General features: G+C 38.6%; 1 protein-coding gene across 4 annotated transcripts in view; it reads right to left on the reverse strand.

Moving 5' to 3' along the window:
- Window positions 1-9001: 9001 nt before the first annotated feature.
- The window catches only part of SLC25A27 (solute carrier family 25 member 27), a 28039-nt gene continuing 13023 nt past the window's right edge, over window positions 9002-24017 (reverse strand). Inside the window, exons 6-10 of one of the 4 annotated variants that reach the window (XM_082414654.1) lie at window positions 23060-23144; window positions 18579-18671; window positions 17869-17971; window positions 15896-15929; window positions 9002-12204 (exon numbers count right to left, since the gene is read on the reverse strand). In XM_082414654.1, coding sequence (XP_082270780.1) covers window positions 15900-15929; window positions 17869-17971; window positions 18579-18671; window positions 23060-23144 — 311 coding nt within the window. In that variant the 3' untranslated portion in view covers window positions 9002-12204; window positions 15896-15899. Of the gene's footprint in view, window positions 12472-15895; window positions 15930-17868; window positions 17972-18578; window positions 18672-23059; window positions 23145-24017 lie in introns of all 4 variants that reach the window. The other 3 variants (XM_082414653.1, XM_082414651.1, XM_082414652.1) reach the window with 3 other exon arrangements.

Genomic DNA, 24017 nt, shown 5'->3' on the forward strand with positions numbered 1-24017 from the left:
TTTCAGATTTTTCATCATTAGTGTATAGGAATGCAAGAGATTTCTGTGCATTAATTTTGTATCCTGCAACTTTACCAAATTCACTGATTAGCTCTAGTAGTTTTCTGGTGGCATCTTTAGGATTCTCTATGCATAGGATCATGTCATCTGCAAACAGTGACAGTTTTACTTGTTCTTTTCCAGTTTGTATTCCTTTTATTTCCTTTTCTTCTCTGATTGCCGTGGCTAGGACTTCCAGAACTATGTTGAATAATAGTGGTGAGAGTGGACATCCTTGTCTTGTTCTTGATCGTAGAGGAAATGCCTTCCGTTTTTCACCATTGAGAATGATGTTTGCTGTGGGTTTGTCCTATATGGCCTTTATTATGTTGAGGTAGGTTCCCTCTATGCCCAATTTCTGGAGAGTTTTTATCATAAATGGGTGTTGAATTTTGTCAAAAGCTTTTTCTGCATCTATTGAGATGATCATATGGTTTTTCTTCTTCAATTTGTTAATATGGTGTATCACATTGATTGTTTTGCGCATATTGAAGAATCCTTGCATCCCTGGGATAAATCCCACTTGATCATGGTGTATGATCCTTTTAATGTGTTGTTGGATTCTGTTTGCTAGTATTTTGTTGAGGATTTTTACATCTATATTCATGACTGATATTGGTCTGTAATTTTCTTTTTTTGTAGTATCTTTGTCTGGTTTTGGTATCAGGGTGATGGTGGCCTCATAGAATGAGTTTGGGAGTGTTCCTTCCTCTGCAATTTTTTGGAAGAGTTTGAGAAGGATAGGTGTTAGCTCTTCTCTAAATGTTTGATAGAATTCACCTGTGAAGCCCTCTGGTCCTGGACTTTTGTTTCTTGGAAGATTTTTAACCACAGTTTCAATTTCATTACTTGTGATTCGTCTGTTCATATTTTCTATTTCTTCCTGGTTCAGTCTTGGAAGGGTATACCTTTCTAATAATTTGTCCGTTTCTTCCAGGTTGTCCATTTTATTGGCATAGAGTTGCTTGTAGTAGTCTCTTAGGATGCTTTGTATTTCTGTGGTGTCTGTTGTAACTTCTCCTTTTTCATTTCTAATTTTATTGATTTGAGTCCTCTCCCTCTTTTTCTTGATGAGTTTGGCTAGTGGTTTATAAATTTTGTTTATCTTCTCAAAGAACCAGCTTTTAGTTTTATTGATCTTTGCTATTGTTGTCTTTGTTTCTATTTCATTTATTTCTGCTCTGATCTTTATGATTTCTTTCCTTCCCTAACTTTTGGTTTTGTTTGTTCTTCTTTCTCTAGTTCCTTTAGGTGTAACATCAGATTATTTGAGATTTTTCTTGTTTCTTGAGGTAGGATTGTATTGTTATAAACTTCCCTCTTAGTACTGCTTTTGCTGCATCCCATAGGTTTTGGGTCGTCGTATTTTCATTGTCATTTGTCTCTACGTAGTTTTTGATTTTCTCTTTGCTTTCTTCAGTGATCTCTTGGTTATTTAGTAATGTATTGTTGAGCCTCCATGTGATTGTGTTTTTTACGTTTTTTTTCCCTGTAATTGATTTCTAATCTCATAGCATTGTGGTCGGAAAAGATGCTTGATGATTTCAGTTTTCTTAAATTTACTGAGGCTTGATTTGTGACCCAAGATGTGATCTATCCTGGAGAATGTTCCATGCGCACTTGAGAAGAAAGTGTAATCTGCTGCTTTTCATGGAATGTATCAATAAATATCAATTAAATCTACCTGGTCTATTGTGTCATTTAAAGCTTGTGTTTCCTTATTAATTTTCTGTTTGTATGATCTGTCCATTGGTGTAAGTGAGGTGTTAAAGTCCCCCACTATTATTGTGTTACTGTCGATTTCCTCTTTTATAGCTGTTAGCAGTTGCCTTATATATTGAGGTCCTCCTCTGTTGGGTGCATATATATTTATAATTGTTACATCTTCTTCTTGGATTGATCCCTTGATCATCATGTAGTGTCCTTCCTTGCTCTTGTAACATTCTTTATTTTAAAGTCTATTTTATCTGATACGAGTATTGCTACTCCAGCTTTCTTTTGATTTCCATTTGCATGGAATATATTTTTCCATCCCCTCACTTTCAGTCTGTATGTGTCCCTAGGTCTGAAGTGGGTCTCTTGTAGACAGCATATACACGGGTCTTGTTTTTGTATCCATTCAGAGATCCTGCGTCTTTTGGTTGGAGCATTTAATCCATTCACGTTTAAGGTAATTATCAATATATATGTTCCTATTACCATTTTCTTATTTGTTTTGGGTTTGTTTTTGTAGGTTCCTTTCTTCTCTTGTGTTTCCCACTTAGAGAAGTTCCTTTAGCATTTGTTGTAGAGCTGGTTTGGTGGGGCTGAATTCTCTTAGCATTCCCTTGTCGGTAAACCTTTTGATTTCTCCGTCGAATCTGAATGAGATCCTTGCTGGGTAGAGTAATCTTGGTTGTAGGTTCTTCCCTTTCATCACTTTAAATATGTCATGCCACTCCCTTCTGGCTTGTAGAGTTTCTGCTGAGAAATCAGCTGTTAACCTTATGGGAGTTCCCTTGTATGCTATTTGTCATTTTTCCCTTGCTGCTTTCAATAATTGTTCTTTGTCTTTAATTTTTGCCAATTTGATTGCTATGTGTCTTGCCGTGTTTCTCCTTGGATTTAGCCTGTATGGGACTCTCTGTGCTTCCTGGACTTGGGTGGCTATTTCCTTTCCCATGTTAGGAACATTTTCGACTATAATCTCTTCAAATATTTTTTTGGGTCCTTTCTTTCTTGTCCTTCTGGGACCCCTAAATATGAATGTTGTTGTGTTTAATGTTGTCCCAGAGGTCTCTTAGGCTGTCTTCATTTCTTTTCATTCTTTTTTCTTTATTCTGTTCTGCAGCGGTGAATTCCACCATTCTGTCTTCCAGGTCACTTATCCGTTCTTCTGCCTCAGTTATGCTGCTATTGATTCCTTCTAGTGTAGTTTTCATTTCAGTTATTGTATTGTTTATCTCTGTTTGTTTGTTCTTTAATTCTTCTAGGTCTCTGTTAATCATTTCTTGCATCTTCTCGATCTTTGCCTCCATTCTTTTTCCGCCATCCTGGATCCTCTTCAGTATCATTATTCTGAATTCTTTTTCTGGAACGTTGCCTATCTCCACTTCATTTAGTTGTTTTTCTGGGGTTTTATCTTGTTCCTTCATCTGGTACATAGCCCTGTGCTTTTTCATCTTGTCTATCTTTCTGTGAATGTGTTTTTTGTTCCACAGGCTGCAGGATTGTAGTTCTTCTTGCTTCTGCTGTCTGCCCTCTGGTGGATTAGGCTATCTAATAGGCTTGTGCAAGTTTCCTGATGGGAGGGACTGGTGGTGGGTAGAGCTGGCTGTTGCTCTGGTGGGCAGAGCTCAGTGAAACTTTAATCTGCTTGTCTGCTGATGGGTGGGGCTGGGTTCCCTCCCTGTTGGTTGTTTGGCCTGAGGCCACCCCACACTGGAGACTACCCAGGCTCTTTGGTGGGGCTAATGTTGGACTCCGGGAGGGCTCACGCCAAGGAGCACATCCCAGAACTTCTGCTGCCAGTGTCCTTGTCCTCACGGTGAGACACAGCCACCCCCTGCCTCTGCAGGAGACCCTCCAACACTAGCAGGTAGTTCTGGTTCAGTCTCCTATGGGGTCACTGCTCCATCCCCTGGGTCCCAATGCACACACTACTCCATGTGTGCCCTCCAAGAGTGGAGTCTCTGCTTCCCCTAGTCCCGTCGAAGTCTTGTAATCAAATCCCGCCAGCCCTCAAAGTCTGATTCTCTAGGAATTCCTCCTCCCATTGCTGGACCCCCAGGTTGGGAAGCCTGACGTGGGGCTCATAACCTTCACTCCAGTGGGTGGACTTCTGTGGTATAAGTGTTCTCCAGTTTGTGAGTCACCCACCCAGCAGTTATGGGATTTGATTTTATTGTGATTGCGCCCCTCCTGCCATCTTATTGTGGCTTCTCCTTTGTCTTTGGATGTGGGGTATCTTTTTTGGTGAGTTCTAGTGTCTTCCTGTCAATGATTGTTCAGCAGTTAGTTGTGATTGTGGTGCTCTCACCAGAGGGAGTGAGAGCACGTCCTTCTACTCCACCATCTTGAACCAATCCCCTCCAGCTTGTAATTTTCTTAATAGTGTCTTTTGAAGAAAAAAAGTTTGTAATTTTGATGAAGTCAAGTTATTTACTTACTGTTTTCTAGGTGGTAGTTTTTGAGTCCCAAGAAATCTTTGCCCAAACCAAGGTTAAAAAAACAAAAACAAAAAAACACCTCCAAGCTTTCTTCTAGGAGTTTTAAAATTTTAGCTTTTGTTTTTAGGTCTATGATCCGTGTTGATTTAATTTTGACTATGCTGTGAGAGAAGGATTAAGGGTTTTGTTTTATTTTTACATATGGGTATCTAATTGTTCTAGTGCCATTTGTAGCAGAGTATACTTTCCTGATTAAATTACCTTGGCACTTTTGCCAAATATTAATTGACCATATGCGAGTGGGTCTATTCCTTGACTCTCTATTCTGTATCTGTCTTTTATGTCAGTATCACACTGTCTTGATTATTATCCAAACTGCTTAAAAGTCAAACTAGAAATTAGGTAGTGCTAATCCTTCAACTTTATTCTTTTTCCTCAAAATTGTTTTGGCTATTCAAGGTCTTTGCTTTTCCATATTTATTTTAGAATACACTTGTCAGGGGACTTCTCTGGTGGCGCAGTGGTTAAGAATCCACCTGTCAGTGCAGGGGACATGGGTTTGATCCCTGGTCTGGGAAGGTTCCACATGCCATGGAGCAACTAAGCCTGTGCACCACAACTACTGAGCCTGTGCTCTAGAGCTCGCGAGCCACAATTACTGAGCCCACGTGCTGCAACTACTGAAGCCCGCGTGCTCTAGAGCCCACACACTGCAACTAGTGAGCCCACATGCTGCAACTCCTGAAGCCTGCACGCCTAGAGCCCGTGCTCCAAAACAAGAGAAGCCACTGCAATGAGAAGCCTGCACACCGCAACAAAGAGTAGCCCCCACTTGCCAGAACTAGAGAAAGCCCACGCGCAGCAACAAAGACCCATCACAGCCAAAAAAAAAAAAATACACTTGTCAGTTTCTGAAAAAAAATCCTGTTGGGATTTTTATTAGGATTGCATTGTAGATAGAGATCAATTTGAGAATTGACTGCTGAGCAATATTGACTTTTCCAATCCATTGACATGGTTTATCTCTCCGTTAATTGAAGTCTTCTTTAGTTTCTCTCAGCACTGTTTTATAGTTTTCAGTGAACAAGTCTTGCATATAGTTTGTTAGATTTATCCCTAAGTTTTGCATGTTTTTTGATGTTATTGTAAATGATACTGATTTTTAACAATTTTAGTTTCCAATTTTCACTGCTAGTATATAGCAGTATATTTGTATTTTTGTATATCAACCTTGTATCTTGTGATTTTCTAAGACTCACTTAATTATAGTACGTGTTTTTGTAGACTCCTTGGGAATCTGCACAATTCTACACAGTTATATCATCTATGAATAAGGGCAGTTTTATGTCTTCCTTTCCAATATAAATACCCGTTATTTCTCTTTCTTGCCTCATTATATTATATTCTCCTTCTTGCCTCATTATAACTCCAGTACAGTTTTGACTAGATATGGTGAGAATTGATATTCTTGTTCCTGATTTAGGGAGAAAGCCTTCTGTTTTTCACTAGCGTTATGTTAGCTGTAGGTTTCACTTAGATCCCTTTCATCAGGTTGAGGAAGTTCCATTCTGCTCCTAGTTTGTTGAGAGCTCTTATCATGAAAGGATATTGAGTTTTATCATATACCATTTCCCATTCTATGAGATAAATTTTGTTTGTTAATAAGTTGAATTATATTGATTGATTTTTGAATGTTGAACCAACCTTGTATTCCTGGGATAATCCCCACTTAGGTATGATGTATTATCCTTTTTATAATGCTGAATTCAATTTGCTAATATTTTTTCACATCTATATTCATGGGTTTTTTAATTTTTTCAGATTTTTTTCTATCATATAAAATATACAAAAAACTTACCATTTTAACCACTTTTAAGTGTACAGTTCAGTGACATTAATTACATTCACATTGTTGTGCAATGGTCACCACTATCCATCTCCAGAGCTTTTTATCATCCCAGACTGAAACACTGTACCAATTAAATACTAACTTCTCATTCTCCCTTATTCCAGCCCTGGTAGCCACTATTCTGCTGTTTCTATGAATTTGATTATTCTAGGTATCTCATATAAGTAGAATCATATAATACATGCTAATTTGTATCTGGCTTATTTCACTCAGCATAACGTTTTCAAGATTTATCCATGTCATCGCGTGTCTCAGAATTTCCTTCGTATTTTAAGGATGAATAATATCCCATTGTATGTATATACCACATTTTGTTTATCCATTCATCCATTCATCTGTCAGTGGACATTTAGATTGTTTCCACCTTTTGGTTATGTGAAAATGCTGCTATGAACACTGGTGTACAAATATCTGTTCAAGTCCCTGCTATCAATTTTTTGGGTTATATCTAGACATGGAACTGTTGGATCATATGATAATTCTCTGTTTAATTTTTTGAGGAAACCACATACCGTCTTGTATAGCAGTTGTGTCATTTTATATTTTCACCAGCAATGCACAAGGGTTCCAATTTCCCCACATCTTCACCAACACTTGGTGTTTTTTGTTTTTAATAATAGCCATCCTAATGGGTGTAAAGTGGTGCTCATTGATTTTTTTTGCATCTATATTCCTAAGAGATATTAGTCTGTAGTTTTCTTTTTTATAAATGGGTTTAAGTATTCTGGACTGTAAGTAAACAAATGAGAAGTCAAGGATGTCCTGAGGTTTCCTGGCTGCAGTACAAGGTGTGTAGCACAACAGAGACTCCTGGAAGAAGAGTACATTGTAAACGGTGGTGAGAAAGGATTGGAACAAAAACTACTGATTTAATATTGTGAATTTTGAGCTCACAAGGACTGTGGGCCACCCTGGTGGAGAGATAAAGTTGGCAATTGAGAAAACATGAGTAAAGCTGGATAAGTGAGTAAGGACCAGAAACACAGATAATGGTAACATCTACCATCTACTGACTGCCTATTATGTGTTTGGGAATTACCAGCCCAAGTGTAGTAGCTAAAGTCACAGAAATGTGTGGCCCCTCCCAGAGAAAGAGTGAACTTTGAGAAGAGGGCCAAGAACAGAACCTTGAAGAACCAAAATTTAAGGACTTGGCAGCAAAGAAACAGCCAATAGAGACTGATAAGGAGAAACAAAAATATAAGTGACAGGAGGGAGTGGTATCACGGTAATCAAAGTAGAATATGATGTCAGAAAAGAAGGGACTAATTTTCCAACGTTTAACTAATTTCAATTTTATTTTCGTCTTTTACGTGTAGCCAGTGAGCATGTCCATCACTGTAACTATTAGTTACCCATCCCTTTTAGTCAGAGCAGAACTGGATTAATAAGGAGAACTGGATTAATAGGGAGTACCCATAAAATAAAATTTATAGTGACAAGGTATAGGTGTTCTTTTTGCTAGTGTAAGTATTTCAAGTCTGACATTCTAAATTAAGGTACTTTCTATTTCAATTCTGAAAAGTAAAGATTAAGATTTAAAAATCATCTCTAAATCTGTTATTATCATTTTAACTCAAAAACACACCAGGACAAAACCACACTAGGACAAAACAAAACCCTTGACAACTCATTAGGCATTTAAAAACATTTATTTTAAAAATCAGAATGATGCACTATATTTACTCACATATATTCCTGTTTGTTACCAGTTATTTTCAGCAAACAGACATCTTTAAGCATCTTCATCTGCTTTTATCAAACCTTCAAAGTGGATCCTGCTGCTGTTGACAATCACAGCAGCCTGTTGGGGGTAAAGTATGGGGAGAGAAAAATAATCACGTATTCCTCAGGATTCATAAATAATAAAACACTCGAGTGGGTAAAATGTACATACAAATAGCGATATAATTTTCATACACACTCTAAAATGAATAATATAAACTCATCACATATTTATTAACTGTTAATTGACTAACCAAATATTTTGTATTATTTAAAACTATCAAATTCTAGATTTTTGTACAATAGCGATTAAACTGATGAATACTTCTTTAAAATTATAATAATTACATATGTTTAAAGACACAGGTCTTTTGAAAATGCAGTTAAGCACTGCACATGGTAAAGAATCTCTTGAAATTGAGTGTTACTAACCCGACATAATTATTCTGAAGAGGGAAACAACATATGGCTTAATCACGGGTACATAAATGTTTCTTTTTCTTTCCACCCCTAAAAATCTCTGAATTCAACAAATACCTTCTAATTGACTTCTGTGTGAAGTTTCAAAGAGAAAGAGAGATGTATTGCATGACCCTTGCTTGCAAGAGTTTATTTGTATAGGGAGGCAGACACACGTCCATGCAGACAGACAGACATCCACAGGAGAAGAAGCAATGGGAGCATGGAGGTGTTGGAGATGTTCAAGTCTTCAGAGATCATTCTAGATGTTAAAGTAGGACCTCCCCAGTGAAGATGAAGATGAATGGGTGGTAGTGACGGGAGGAAAGCTCGGCGGAGAGCACAGAATGAACACTGCCTGGGAAGCATCCACGTAAAGAGCATCTCCAGAGAAATAAGTGGGGCGATGAATTTGCAAGGTGGTAGGGTGCGGGTACCCAGTAATATGCAAAGCTTAGAAAAATGGGTTGAAGCCAGGTTGAGAGGGTCTTGTATATAGTGTCAAAGATTTTAATTTTTCTTGTGTGTGTGAAGAAGTAATTGAAGGTGAAAGGCAGGGTGACATGTCCAGGGTTGCCTGAAGGAAGAGAACTCTGCTACTAGGTGAAGGAAGGATTTCCAGCCACATAAAAAGTTTGTATTCTACTGTAAGGCCTGAATAAAACTTTCCTCACCCTAAAACACGAGAAATTCATTAAATCCAGGAAAAAACAAATCCCAATAGTTTTTTTCAATCCTATATATTTTTCACATGACAATCATATAATGGCTCTCTTCAAGTACATGCAAGTTACGATTCTAGAGTTCAGTCACTTCATCTTATAAAGAAATGGACATCAAGAGAAGAGAAGTGAAAGGACTTGATCATAGTTATACTACTTTGTCAGGAGGAGAACCCAAAATAGGATAAAGGTCTTGAGAATCCATGTTCAGCCTTTCCTCCACATTACCTGGCATTCAATAATAATATATATTTGTTTGGTAATCATTTTTAAAGAGTTCTGATTTAATTGGGGAGAAGAGAATCAAATATTTTCACCTTCAATGTTTTTAACCACCAAGTATTAAAATTAAACATTTTTCCAATGGAGGTCCTGAGGGAATCTGTTTTCATTAACAGAAAAGGACATGTATAACTATTTCAATTGTACATAAATGGTTATACTTAAAAATTTGAAGATGACAGAAAAGTAATTTTTTTTTACACTTAAAACCTCCCTGAATTTGTTTCCTTCCTTTTCTTCTTGGCAAAGTGAAAGAAATTTCAGACTAGTCTTATGATAGGTACAGATCTTAAAATAATGAAGCCAAAATTAATTGATTCACATCATATGTAACTTTTGTTAAGTACCTAATAGCAAAGAAATGCTACTAATGAGAGTAGAGATTTATATAAAAACAAGACATAGTTCTACCACTAGTGGCTTATAATCAAATAGGATTTGGAGCACTTGATAGACACATTATTCCTCACTAAAAGTGAATTTAAGAAATGTTATCTCTTTATTTAGATTGATATGCTAATTCACTTACACATATAAAAAACAAAGGACTGTATATAATTAAAAATAAGAACATGTGTATTTTTCAGTGAGAAAAAAAAAATCATTTGCGAAGAGAAAAAATGGGGAAGCTAAGCAAAGGAAGCTCAGAGGTTAAGTATTATCAATACTGAGCTGAAAATAAATACCACCAACAGTTGTATTATAAGAAAGTGAGTCTGAAATGGCTGTCTTTCAGTATGGACACAAAATTACTGAAATTTTATTTCTTTTTATTTACTGTGCGTTATTTTGGAGAGGAACAAGATGATTTCAAGTTGGTAAAATAAAGCAAAGTTCCAAGATACATTAATGAAAATGATTTCACTGGAAAAGTACAACTGGGATAGGATATATGTGTTGGATCTACAGGATTTGGTCAGATTCTGGAGGGTCTTTATGTTTTAGCTAAAGTATGGTGACTCCATTCTAAAATGTATGCTAAAGGCAATTCAAATTCATTTAAAATGTCTAAGACAAGAAATGCCATAAAGAAAAAATCTGTTTTTGGAAGATTCAATAGCACTGGACTGGGATGTTGTGAAGATAACATAAGGCATTTACTTGGTACCTAATCAGTGTACAATAACTGTCAGTTGTAATAATAATTAAGAGATCTGTATTTTTATCCTGGCTCTGCTACTAAGTAAGTTATGAGCATGAACAACTCTACTTCTCTAGGCCTCAGTTTCCTAACTTAGACAATGAAAGAATTAAACCAGACCATCCTAAGGAGTCATTTCCGGTTAAAAAAAAATCCAATTATTCGTGTTGAATCCAGACACCAAGGAACAGTCTCACTATGTAAGCAATGTTTTTACCTCAAGCCCCTCAAAGAATAAAGCTAAATAAATTTTTTCATGGTCCAGTTTGCATATAATTATTTTGATCCAATATTTACTTGATTTAAAAATGTATAAAATACACACAAAAAACAAAGTTTCCTAAAGTGGTTCTAATACAGAACACTTGAGAACCTAAGTACATAATATTATTTTAAATAAATTTAACAACTCAATTCATACAGATTGACAAATGCAATGGAAAAGTAGACCACTGAAAGATTTTAAGAGATTAAACTTCACATTCTGTAAATTCTACAAAAACAATAAACCACTGCATATTAGTACATCACATTAAAATATATTTTAAAGCATACTCCCCCTCTTAAATGGCAGTGATTATACATCAGTGCAACCGCAGGGTACTTGTAAACGTTTTTCTGTTCCACATCATTCATGCCCATGATAAATCCTGTTTGGTCAGCTCCACGGTCTTTCTTGGGTCTGAGCTTTTGGGGTTTTCCTATTTTGACAGTTACAGCCTCTACCCATAACTGTAGCCATCCATCCAGAAATGCCCACTGTCTGAGGTTGCGGGGAACAGGTGGTATAGAGATGAATCTTAAGAAATCTCTCCCCTTTCTAAGAAAAGGGATGTGATTTAGTGATTGGAGACATAACTGTATACCATAGGCAGTTTATACTTATCACTTTTTAGGCAGGAGGCTTTGTTAAATTGAATAAGATTCAGGCTAGAGACAGCTTTAGTGTGACTTCTGAGTTCTCTCTCTCTAGGACCCTAAGCGTTAGGGAAGGGGAGATTAAGAAAGGATTTATGTCAGCTGACTTCATCTTAGCACACTTCATCTTAGCTTTGCTTTTAACGTGCCACTGAGAGGCTGACGATAACAGATGTTTCTTTATTAAAAGGACCTATCCACCCGAGCTTTAATCAAATAAACTGCGTTTTTCATATATTGAGATTCTTGAGAGCTAGTGACAAATTCAAGCTGGAATGGGATATGTCACAAAGCAAACACTCTTTTCTGTTTTCATCAAGATGCGGTCGGTGGCTGTCAGGAAGTCCTTAGCCTGTGTGCTGGAGAGCTAACCAGTGAACACAGATCAACTAACGACAGGGCACTGACGGAAAACGGCTTCTTCCCTTGAGATCCAAACATCATCTCAACTTGACTTTTTTTTTCATCCTCCTGGCAAGAAAAGGTACATCAACTTCCTTCAACACTAGGGAAATCTCAAAATGTTTATTCTTTCACCTCCCTTTAATTTAAAGTATGCACACTTTAACAACAACAGAAAAGTGAATTATCAAATTTCAGTCGTAAGTACTGACACGACAGGTTAAATATGTTCCGTGGTCACTATGTACGTATGTATTTTTCCACATTCCTATTGTCTGCTTCAGGTCTAAGATGCTGTCTCCCTTCTGGCATTTCCTCCTCTAAGCAAGCTCTTCAGCATAGAATAGCATCTCGAAGGTCGAATCTTCTTGCTCAAGGTAAGTGGTCAGGATTTGATTCTTCCTTAGAAAACGCTGTGCTGGGTCTCATTGGGTGGCCTTGTGTGATCCAATCAGATTGCTTTTGAACAAAAAGAGGAGTCAAAGAGAACTTGGGTTTCCAGATAAAAATAAAGTGCTGCCCCCTATAAATCACAGTCTCTGTGGAGTAAGGTGTCTTCCTAAAGAGGTAGAAATAATAGGGGGTGTATGTTGCAGATGCCCGCATTTCAATGATAATGAACACTGTATCTTTAAGGGCTGCATCTTTAAGGGCTTAAAATGGACTGACTCCACTCATCTCTCTGATTTTTTCATAAGTAAGCCAGAACACCAGTGACCAAGGGGTCTGAAAGATTAACCAAAGAAGTTAGTGCATATTTCAAAGCAATTATAAATCTTCTACACATATGCATACACATCTTTGAATGATGAACTCATTTTGAATCCACTTAGGCTGAAAAAAAGTATTTTTATTTACTGTGGGTTATTTTGGAGAGGAACAAGATGATTTCAAGTTGGTAAAACAAAGCAAAGTTCCAAGATACATTAATGAAAATGATTTCACTGGAAAAGTACAACTGGGATAGGATATATGTGTTGGATCTACAGGATTTGGTCAGATTCTGGAGGGTCTTTATGTTTCAGCTAAAGTATGGTGACTCCATTCTAAAATGTATGCTAAAGGCAATTCAAAGGTATTTCACCTTTGTAGAGCACCTTATAATTTACAAAGCATTTTCATGTCTTATTTCTCACAGATTTCTCTGAACAAGTTACAATGGAAAGGAAAGGTACTGATGTCCCTGTTTTACAGATGAGGACGCTAAGACTTAGCATTCAGATGCCTGTCAGCATGTTGTGGAGCTAGACCACGGCCTTCTGGCTTCCAATCCAGGGTTCCTCTTACTGGCTGTTACTGGATAAAAGGCTCGGGCTCGGCGTGCCTGAATTCTAGGCTGGGCTCCTTGCCTCTACATGTAGTTTACATATGAAGCGTGAGAAGGAGGCACTTAAGAACATGAAAGTGAAGATGAAAGATTAACCTTTGAGAGTTGGGTCATAAAACCAACACCTGGTGTATCACCTAATGAATATAAAAATTCACATTAAATGGAGAAAAGGGCTTTTAAGAACTGACTATGAAGGTGTAACTGTGCCAAAAGGAATTATAAGGGAATGAGGATTATTCAATAACAGAAGATAAAAACGCTAAAGACACAGAGGGAAATTACAGAGGAAACACTGGAAGTAGCCATCAGAGAAAGGGTGTCTCGGATCCAGTTCTTATCTGGTTTGGTTGATAGGTTATGGGTAATATCGATCAGAGAGGAACTCTGATCACATTAGAGTGGAGAAATAAGCTTAAGCAATTAGAATGTAAAATGTATTTGGTTAGAAAGTTCGTAAAGCAATATTTATGTCATTCGTGTTTGGAAATATTGCGCAAGTTATACTGGTAGACAGAGAATATAATAGTGGAGTTAGGAGAAGACATCTTAGTCAGTGAAATGTACGAAGACATAGACAAAATAAAGAAGTTGTGACGAAACCACACTCTTGTGACAATAAAAATGAAGTGAGCCAAGGATATGACTGCAATTGGATCTAGAAGTGGAGGTCTTAGTTAAGAATGGACTACGCAATCATTCCTAATTGCTCTGGTAATCAGACTTCTTCCTCATAGCACCCAAACTATATGCAAATGAAATAAATATTAATCAGGGATTGAGCAAAGCGAGGTCATATTTTCTCTAACTAGTAGAAGGAACTGGGATTGGGTTTAGCTGGGTTTTGAAGAGGAGATAGAGAGGAAGATCATATAGCCAAATAGCATGCATAGTATATAAATGGGATACACTGAGACTCTTCATAGATGTGCATGTGGCCAGTACATGCTTTTACTTGTTTTTTCCTCACTGGCATAGTTATACCACTGAAAATAATCCAAGTGTATGTGAACCCATGTTGTCATAACTGCTGGAAAAAGAAGTTCTTCTCCATTCCTATTACTGTGGGGCTCAACACATAAGTGCTCTTGGGTGTATCTTTTTCAATATTAAGTTCACAAATAAGCTCTTCCTGTTTTGTTCTTTGTTCAGCAAGCAACCTTCTGATTATACCTTGGCTCCCATATAGCTTGAAGTTAGCTGTCCAGAGGACTTCAGCATCTGGATCACTGGCCAAGTGTATTTCTCAGTGTGGCTGAGCCAATGTTGTGGTCCAGTCATCGGTTTCAATGAGTTTGGCTGCAGGGCATCTGTACGTGCAAGGCCAGTTTACTCGGAAGTGCTCAGGAGTTAGGCTTCTAAGCTCAGGGTTCTGCACTGTGATAGACCAACAAGGCAATGCCACCCTGGTCATCTTTGGTGGTAATCCAGCCTGTCTCTGGTAACATTACTCCATCACCACGACCTGTCTCTTTTCTTTTAAAACTTCTATAATGAGCTGCAGGATCTTGAGAAATTCAGTATACTGTCTTAGTTAGGAGCATGGGTTTAGTTAGAGTTGAACAAACTTGCAGTTAATTCCCAGCTCGGCCATATACTAGCTACATGAACTTGAGCGAGTTTCTTATATACTCTGAGCCATGTTTTTCTAATCTGAAAAAGGAGGATAACCCCACCTCTTCTACTAGGTTCTTGTAAGACTTAGAAAAATAATTAATGTGGGTAAAGAGCTTAGCAGAGAGCTTGTCATATATTAAGCACTCATTTTTGGGGTCATTTATATATACTTCCTGAGTCTCATGTATAAAGAGAATGGGTCAGATCAAGTGGTCTCAGCGCTCCTTTGTACGTGATGTTCTCCCTGCCCCTCACTTCTCCTGACCGATTTTGTTTTTCATCAGTGGTCTCACCCATCCTCATAGTCTCTCACACTAGAAACATCAAAGTCCCATTTCCTTCTCTCCCTCCCTCCCTTTCTCCATCTGATCGTTTACTAAGTCTTGTGGAGTCAAGCACAAATGTTCCTGCAATCCATCTTCTCTCCCTTTCTACAATCATCTCCTGGCTAGACCACTGCCGAAACGCCCTTTCTTGCATTCTAGCTTTCAGTGTAGCTTTGACATTGCTGCTACAGGAGTCTTGTCCCCAGGCAAATCTTAGCCCGTGGCTTCCATGTTCAAACAGATGCTTGCTACCTGCAGAGTTTCACCTAAACTATTTTACTTGCCCCCCGCCAAGATCTTTCTCAGCCTGGTCCCTAAGTGCTCCTCTAGCATCCTCTCCCACCACCTGCCCTCTGAGGACCTACTGTCCAGCCACACGGAATTTCCTGCAGTTCACCAGACATATCGGGGCCACACATGACTTGGTGCCCCTGCTCATGTTGCTCCCTCACGCTTTTCTTGACCTACTGATCAAGAAGACACCTCCTGATCCTTCAAAGCTCAGATCAAATATCACCTCCGGGAAGCCTTCTGGGACTTCCCAAAGAGTTCAAGCCATTTGACTCCACTATCTGTGTTCTCCTGTTTTGTTCACAGCACTGGCAGCCTCTTTAGTAAGACTGTGTCCTCTGGAGTCAGACTGCCTGGGTTTGAGTCCCTGGCTCCCACAGTTACGAACCACCCAGGCCGGTCAAGTTATTCAGACACTTTACGCTACTGTTTCCTCCTCTGTAAAAGAGAGAGATGATAGTAACCTACTAAATAGAGAGTTGGGAGAATTCAATGAGTTAAGCTGAGAGCATGATTAGCATAGCATTGGCCATATACCAAGTGATTTAGTAATATTAGCTTCATAATTTCTGTAATTTTAACTACTTACGTGTCTATCTTCTCCCATCACATTGTACGCTCCTCTAGCGCAAAAAAAAAAAAAATAAACATCTTATTCCTTGGTGTTACCAGCACTTATGATAGTGCCTGGTTCATGCAGGCCAAGTCAATATCTTCCTTTCCATTAAATATCCACAGATTTGAGATAACTTCAAAGTACAATCAAAACAATCAAAATTATATTTTACAACTTAGGTATGCTTTTGTATCAGATATTGCCAAGGGCTTTGGCTACTGATTTCATGTTAATAGATAGATACCTACTACCCTTGGTGATGTCATTTATCCCCAACGCTTCAGTTATTATCTGTGTGTAGACAGTGCTCAAATCTCAATCTCCATCCTCATGATTCTAAGATCCAGGCCAATATATTAAGCTAGTTATCTAGACATCTCTTCTTAGATGACCTACGAGTATCCAAAACTTACCATATCCAAACTAAACTTGTTATTCTACCACAAAATCTTCTTCTCTGCAAATGGTCCCCATTTTAGGAAATTATATCATTGTTTGCTCAGGGCAGGAATCTGGGAATGAATCCCGACTTTTCCTTGCCTTCTCCAACCACTTCCCCATCCAGTCATGTTCTTTTTTAATCTCCTTTCTATCTCCTAAATATTTTAAAATTCTATCTTCTTCTGTCCCCACTGCTATATTCCAGTCCAAGTTATCATTATCTGTCATCTATCACTACTCCTGGTCTTTCCTAAACCCCCATGGCAGCCAGAAGGGTCTTTCTAAAAGTGCACATGTCATCAAGCCAATGCCCCTCACTCTCATGGGTCCTGTGGCCCTTCCTGATCCAGTCCCTGCCTCTCTCTGGCCTCACCCTGTGCTGCTCTCCTCCACATCTCCGTGCCTTGGACAGCTGGGTTTTCTTCAGTTCTTTGAATTCGTCATATTCTTTGTCCACTCCATCTAGTTCCTCCACCTAGAATGTTCTTTTCTGCCCTTTTGACCTGGCCAAGTCCTACTCATTCTTCAAATCTCAATTCAGAAGTCCATTCTCAAAAAAAAAAAAAAAAAAAAAAAGAAGTCCATTCTCCAAGGAGGTTTTCTTAAATCTCCCAGGTTAGGCTGTCCTTACTTGCTATATATATTCTGATAGCACCAGGGATCCCCACCCCATGCCCCCGACTCTTCCACTCATTGCTGCTGGTTTCTTACTCAGTGTTTGTCCTGACTTAGACTGGAAGCTCCTGACCTAGACTGGAAGCTCCAGCACTGGAGCAGGGGCTGAGACTCTTAGGTTCATCCCAAAGCCAGGCATCGAGTACAGGGCTTTGCATGGAGTAGGTGCTCAGTTAATATTATTATATCATATTGTGTAAAGTATTGATTGTTTGAATTTCTAAACCCATAACTCTTCCATTCTTTCAAATATGTTCTAACTTACCAAATACTTGAGTACCTTGTTTTTATTATATTTGTTATGTTACTAACTAAGTCTATCTAATTCTACATCTTAGTTCACTTCAGTAAAAAATAGCATCCAGACTAAATAAAAATTATATAATGTTTTCTTCCTAAGCAGAGCTTTGTGGTGATAAGTATTAATGGGTAATGCAACATTTATCATCAAAGTAACTAATTTTGTTTGAAACAGTAACATTTTGATAGGAATGGTCTCATATGAAATCTGTATACCTATCTCAAAGTATAATATTTTGGCTAAATAGCAAAACGCTTTACATTTCAGAACAATCTATCCACTGGCTTTCTAACAACATAATATCAACCTATTCATTTCTGATGTAACTGAATTATTTTACCTTAATCTACCAAGGGACTTGGAGGTAAAAGAAAATGAAGAGAGATGTAGAAAAGAAAGAAAGAACCATGGCTGGGGGCAGAACCATGCCAAAAGCCAGAAGAGAAAAGGAAAATATTTAGAGAGGAAAGGTGATTTAAGAATTAATATAAAGAAAACAAAAACAAAGGCAGGAAAAACCTAACTTTACCATTCGCAGCCAAGAGGGTAAAAAGCCTTTATAGAGACTCATGAATCCTTCTCCTTGAACAGCCTGAATCAAGCAGTCAGTTGATGATTTATACAGAAGGCCCCTAAAAAGGAAAGAAGACAATTTTGTTAAATTTCTTATGTGTAAATAGATGTATAAATAAAATTTTTAAATGGTCTAAGAAAACTTACTTAACTATTTTCTGCTAGCTTAGAAAAAATAATATTTGTGGTTCTGTATATAGAGAGCACCTCTTTTGAGTTTAAAGATATTTTCAAGGTTGAGTTTTCTGATTCACTCCATCCTTGGTCTGATAACTTAGAATTCACTCCACCTGATCTCTTCCAGAGAGAACATACTGTTTTATATCAGGTCAAATTACCCATGTTACCTCTAAGTCATAAGCTTCTGAAGGAAGTGCTCTGGAAATTCTCAACAGAGTATATTTTCAAAAACTGTTTGAAAACAACAAAGTCATAATAAACACCTTGTGTCTAAATAATACAATGGGTAAATTAGCTTATTTCCCCAAATGCACAGTACTTTTCCATCAGACACAAAGCAGGTAACTGCATAAAAACAATTTCCTGGTTGAACACATGTAAACACAAAAATACATTTCCATCAAGAATAAATACAGGGAAGCGTCTTTAAAAAACAATATTATTACAGACATTCAGATCCATGGATACTGAAGACTTTCTGTCTACCTTCCTTGTTTATCTCGCGGTTGATTCATTATTCGGCTTTTGATGACATCAGCGGGTGTTCCCAGAATAGAAGCTACCAGTCCAGAACAAAAACTATAGATACAAACAAATGAAATAGAAAGATAATATGTTGCAGTTTCTAACTTTTAAGGAAAGGGTATTTGATATTTAGAAATAATGGAATACTAAATCTAGTACTATAATATTCTTCATAATAATGCTGTTTTAGCTTAAAATCAATGATAACTTAATTCATTAAAGAGGTAGAAAAAAAAAAGAATCTCCAGTCAACAAATATACACTGAACATCTGTTGTAGGCAGGCACTCTTGTAGGCAGTAAACAAGACAGATAAGATCCTGTCCTCAAGGCACTCACTTGGGAGAGGCAGAGGAGAAATGAATAATTTCAGATGTGGTTAGTGCTATGAAAAAAATAAAACAAGATCATGTGATAGGGAGTAACTGGGTGACAGGCAGTCATGGAAAGGCTCGTGGGTGGTGGCAGGTCTCGACATAGATGCTTCCTTCTCACCAGCTAGATGAGAGACTAAAGAAGCAGGCAGAGAAGGCTAATTTAAGGAGTTTGATTTATTCTCCATGCAAAGGGAAGTCATTGAAAGGATCCTAAGTGTGGGAATCACATAATTTGGTTCATAATTACCCCCTCTTGAGAAAGGCTTCTGGTCAGTTACTCAAGACAGACAAAATGGATGTGGCCAACCCACTACAGAGTAAATCAAGATTCTGTAAACGAGTGACTAAACAGTTCAGAGACCACCATCAGTTCATTATGAATGTGGGCATGAGCGAGGCAATACAGGAACATTATCGACATTCCATAACCCGAGAACCCGTTCACTGCTGTAAACTTCTCCAGGAGAAACACAGATGACGAGAAGAGGGGTGGCTATCCTGAATCACAGGAAATGGAAGGCCCAGGACCCAGGAGGTGGCAGCTAAGTCCACAGGCTGGAAGCAGGGGGGTCAGCCTGGGCTAATGGAGAGCTAGAAAGAAAAACTGTGGAAAACTTTTATGTCCTTCTGGAACATCAAGTACCTCCCAGAGATAAGGATCACTGAGTTCCATGCCAAGCAAGGCCTTTGAAGTTTCTGAAGGCTCTGTGGTAGGGAAGCTGAAGCTGCATTAGGAATCTTCACACTCTATTACTCTCAACTGCTGCAGCAGGAAGTCCCCAAGCTCTTTATGACTCTTTCAGGTCAGGATTGATTGTTCAAAGGAGAAACTCACTTTAGGAATTCTTGAATTCCAGAGAAGGAGCCCATTATGACCTATTTACATTTTCCAGCACATGACCCGACTGTGCATGTAACTTTTCTTGGGTCTTTGTCCACATAACAGGCATGGCCTATGTGGAAAGAACTTACTGTTTCACCATATATATCCCAGGAGGTGTAGACTGCCGCTCTTTTAACATTCTTTCCTATTTGTTCAGATATTTTGCAAGTCCAAGTTTAATATCATTTATTTTAATATACCTTCACGTTTTTACATAGAAATGTCTCAACTAACACAAAAGTTCACCTAAGTTCTAAAACTTAGGTCTACTAGAAACAGCATACAAGACCAATCAAGAGGTAAGGAAGAACAAAGAAATAGGATAGAAAAAGGTACACAATTTCCCCCTCTTGGCTCAAAAGATTGGAGGGAAACACTACATTTTTACTTGTTCATTTGCTTCAGCGAGGCTGGGTGCCAGCTCTGCTTCACACGTAAGTGCCAAGAGTGGAAACGACTTCTACCAGAGTGTTAATAGTATTAATAAATTCTATTTTTAAAATGTAGGTAGCCCTCATTAATTAGTAGTAATTAACTAATTAATTTATTATTAAAGGATTTATTTTTACCTGTATAATAACCACATCAAGAACCCCCTTTGGCAACTGTCGCCCCATTTGGCACACAGAGACCTTAGGGGCAGCTGCCAGTGGCCTGCCTCATCCTCTTCTTATCAAATTGTTTTGAGGAGGTAGTGTGATCTGGCTAGGCTCCTTTAAAAAATAAATATTAAAAGAGAGCAAACAGTATATTAAGGAGGCCTCAGGTAAGATGGTCAAAGTGAGAAGAGAGAGGAGTAAAAGGAACGTCAGTTTCATCAAGCTACTTGGCATGAATGTTGCTGCTTTTTGCTATTGACCTTTATCACTCCCTGCTAGTTAACACCCCAAAGTGAGGCCCAGGACATGGCTAAAGTGATAATGGACCGAGAGTGATTGGGTAAGTCTTCTGTTCTCTCTAGGAGACCAGATGGCCATCTGCAAGGCTAGTTCGTAACAGTCCATCAGCACTGTGTCAGAATCAGCAATCCTCTTCAGGATCGACTAAATAATCATGCTCATCTGTGATCTTCACACAGTGTAAGCTAACCTTTTGCACAGTTTTACCTCTCAATAGCCTCGTGATTTTATTAAAAAGAGGGAAGAGGGAATTTTTCTGGTTTTTCTGTTCTGTACGATTTCCTGAATTAATTCAACACCCCACCTTTCTGCTGCATCCCGTAGTAACGTCCTTTGCCACCTGCCTCCCCACCTCCCTAAAATCCCAGCCACAGTCTTCTGCTGCTCCTCCCTTGCCCCAGAACTTCATTTTACTTACACTATTGTTTTTAATTGTGGTAAAATACACATAACATACAATTTACCATTTTAGCCATTTCTAAGCACATGGTTCAGTGCTTGCGCCATTTTTACTCTTCTTCTTCATACCAGATTCCTCTCACTCAGATGCTGATGGCTCGTATAAATCTCTCGATCGCACAGCTGCAATCCCCTTCCAACCTCCATGATCGCTCATTTTACCCTGTGACACAGCCTGCAGAACTTCCAGATCGCACAGCACTGTTTACCTACTTAGCTGTGAGCTTGTGGTTAGCGACTTTCAAGCTGCCTCACGTACCACACAGACTCCTACCAACCCAGTTAAAACCTGATCCAGTGCGTGGAGCTCAAGAATGAACCAAGTACCAGTCACCCCGTTTTCTTAAAACCTGATTTAGAGAACAGTAAGATGAAGTTATTTCAGATTAGGGCTGGAACATAGTGATGGGAAATCCTATGTCTTTCCAAAAAAGACAGATCCATTAGGTGGAGTCGGGTCCGTTAGGCAGATTTACACCTGCTGGGAAATTCTTGAATCTGAAGTTAGAAGTGTGGCATTTTGAAGACCATTTGGGTGGAAAGACAATGAAAAAGAAACAGAGGTAACATCACTGTGCGACTATTAGAACTGAATATCCTGCTCCGAGAATAGATCATAACACTGAACAGACAAGCCTCTTGAAAGACAAGAATATCTCTCAAGATGACTTGACTGGGTAGAAACTGGGGAGGTCTCACAAGCAGAGCGAACAGCATGGACGAAGATAGTGAAGGGAAGAATGTAAGGGTGGGTACAGGTATCATACAGATGTTTGCAGGACAGAGGCCTAAAATCCTCAGTCTTCTCTGTGAATGAGGTGGCTGGACTATCGGCTACAGAAAATATGGTGTTGCTTGTGAACACACCTGGATGAAAGTTCGGAACGTGAAAGAAAGCTGAGCGAAGACAGAAAGATTGCCCTGGCAGCACTAAAGATAACACTTATTTTAAAAGAGGAAGAATGAAGAAAGACTACTCTAGGAATATTAAGTTAAGGTGAACCTGAAATTTGGAATCGTTTATATCTATGTCTATTTGTATATCTCCAAATATCATTAATTTGGCACTACTCATATACTTTTGGGGTTGTCTAAATAGCATAAAGGGGTCTAGAATTTGGAAACAAGATCAGAAGCTAAATAGAATCATAAGGACACTCGACATCTATAAAGTAACTCACTCTAATGGATAATTTGAACCTGTGTTGCAAAGAATTTAAGCTGTTTCTCTTTCCTAGGATGCTCTTCTTTATCATGTCTCTGTCCGTCACAAGCCACAGCCCTTCAAAACACTTACCTAATTCTGTCTCCTTTGTAGGCCCTTCTGAGCGGTTATTTTTTCTCTCTGCACCGCCCACCCCAACTCTACAGTAACTAGTCCCTTTCTTTTAGCACTTACTGTACAGTCTTTTTATACTAGTCTTGTTTTTCCCCTTGGTACACTCCCTGGGAAGTAGTGTGGTTTACCTTTTGTATCCACTGCAGGGCCTTGCACAGTGCCTTTAACCTAAAAGATACTCAGACATACCCGTTGAATTGAGTTGGAGAATCAGTTATCAGAATCTGACCCTGGGATGGCCCCATCAGGGTGCAAATATTTGGGGAGGTTTAACCTGAAACATTCTGCAACTCTGCCCTTCCCTTCCCCATTTTAACTGCAACAAACTTTAAGAAAATTGCTCTTTATAAATGTACTACTGCCTTTCTTTAAGGGTGATATCAGTAGGTTCTCAATCGAAAGAGACAAAAGTTAGAATTTATGCCAAATATAGAAGAAAGGGTGAGATAGGAAAAAATAGAAAGAGACGAACTAAAACAGTCTTACCTTGATAAGCCATGAGTCATGATATTGTCCTCCAGTGGTGTATTCAAAACCAAGTAGTGTTTCACTGTATCGTAAGTGGTTAAATCTGGCAATACATAGAAAAAGAAAGCTTAAATATCATTCATTCAACAATGAATGTCTTTTGTGTCAAGAATGTGCTAAGAATGGGGCAGGAATGTGTAGAAGGATGAAAGATCCCATTCTTGCTCTCAAGCAGAGGAAAGCAGATGGAGGGGGAGGAAAAGAGGAAGAGAGACAGGCACCCAATTACATCATTTGAACATCTGAATCCAGCTCTGCTTAAAGTCAGTTCAACCCCTGCACTTTTCAGTGTTGGGGCTGACGAACTCCTTTTTTTAGCCTAAGTTAGGTTGAGTTGAGATTCTGTCACTTTAAACAAAAGGTCCTGGTCATTATTCTACATTAAGTTTTTTATACTTTTTTCCTAATGACAAAGAAGAGCTGTTGAAGGGTTTTAAACAGGGGAGGGATAGGTCACAATACTGGAGTTTTGTAAAGATTACATACACCAAAGTACAGAGAAGGGAATTGGAAAGAGGTAAGAATGGGTAGATGCATTTGATCATTCACCAGATATCTGAGTGCCCCCTATGTGGTAGGCGTTATTCTAGGCTCTGGGGAAAGAGCCGTGAACAAAATGAACAAAATCCCCATTCTTTGTTGAAGGCTGAGACAATAAACAAGTAAGTAAACACATGGCATTTCGGATGGTAGTGACTGCTCTGAAGACAAGGCAGGGAAAGGGGACAGCAAGTGTGGGAGGGTGGGGAAGGTTGGTGTATGTGAATTTAAATAGGGTGATCAGGGAAGACCTCGCAATAATATTTGAGCAGATACCTTAAGGAAGCTTGAGATAGTACACTTTGTAGATATCTATGACAAAGCGTCCCGGGCAGAGCCACAGTATGTGTTACAACCTGAGGCAAAGTCAGCTTTG

Source organism: Balaenoptera physalus (assembly GCF_965194825.1).
Source record: "Balaenoptera physalus genome assembly, chromosome: 11".
In the NCBI taxonomy this organism is placed as follows: domain Eukaryota; kingdom Metazoa; phylum Chordata; class Mammalia; order Artiodactyla; family Balaenopteridae; genus Balaenoptera; species Balaenoptera physalus.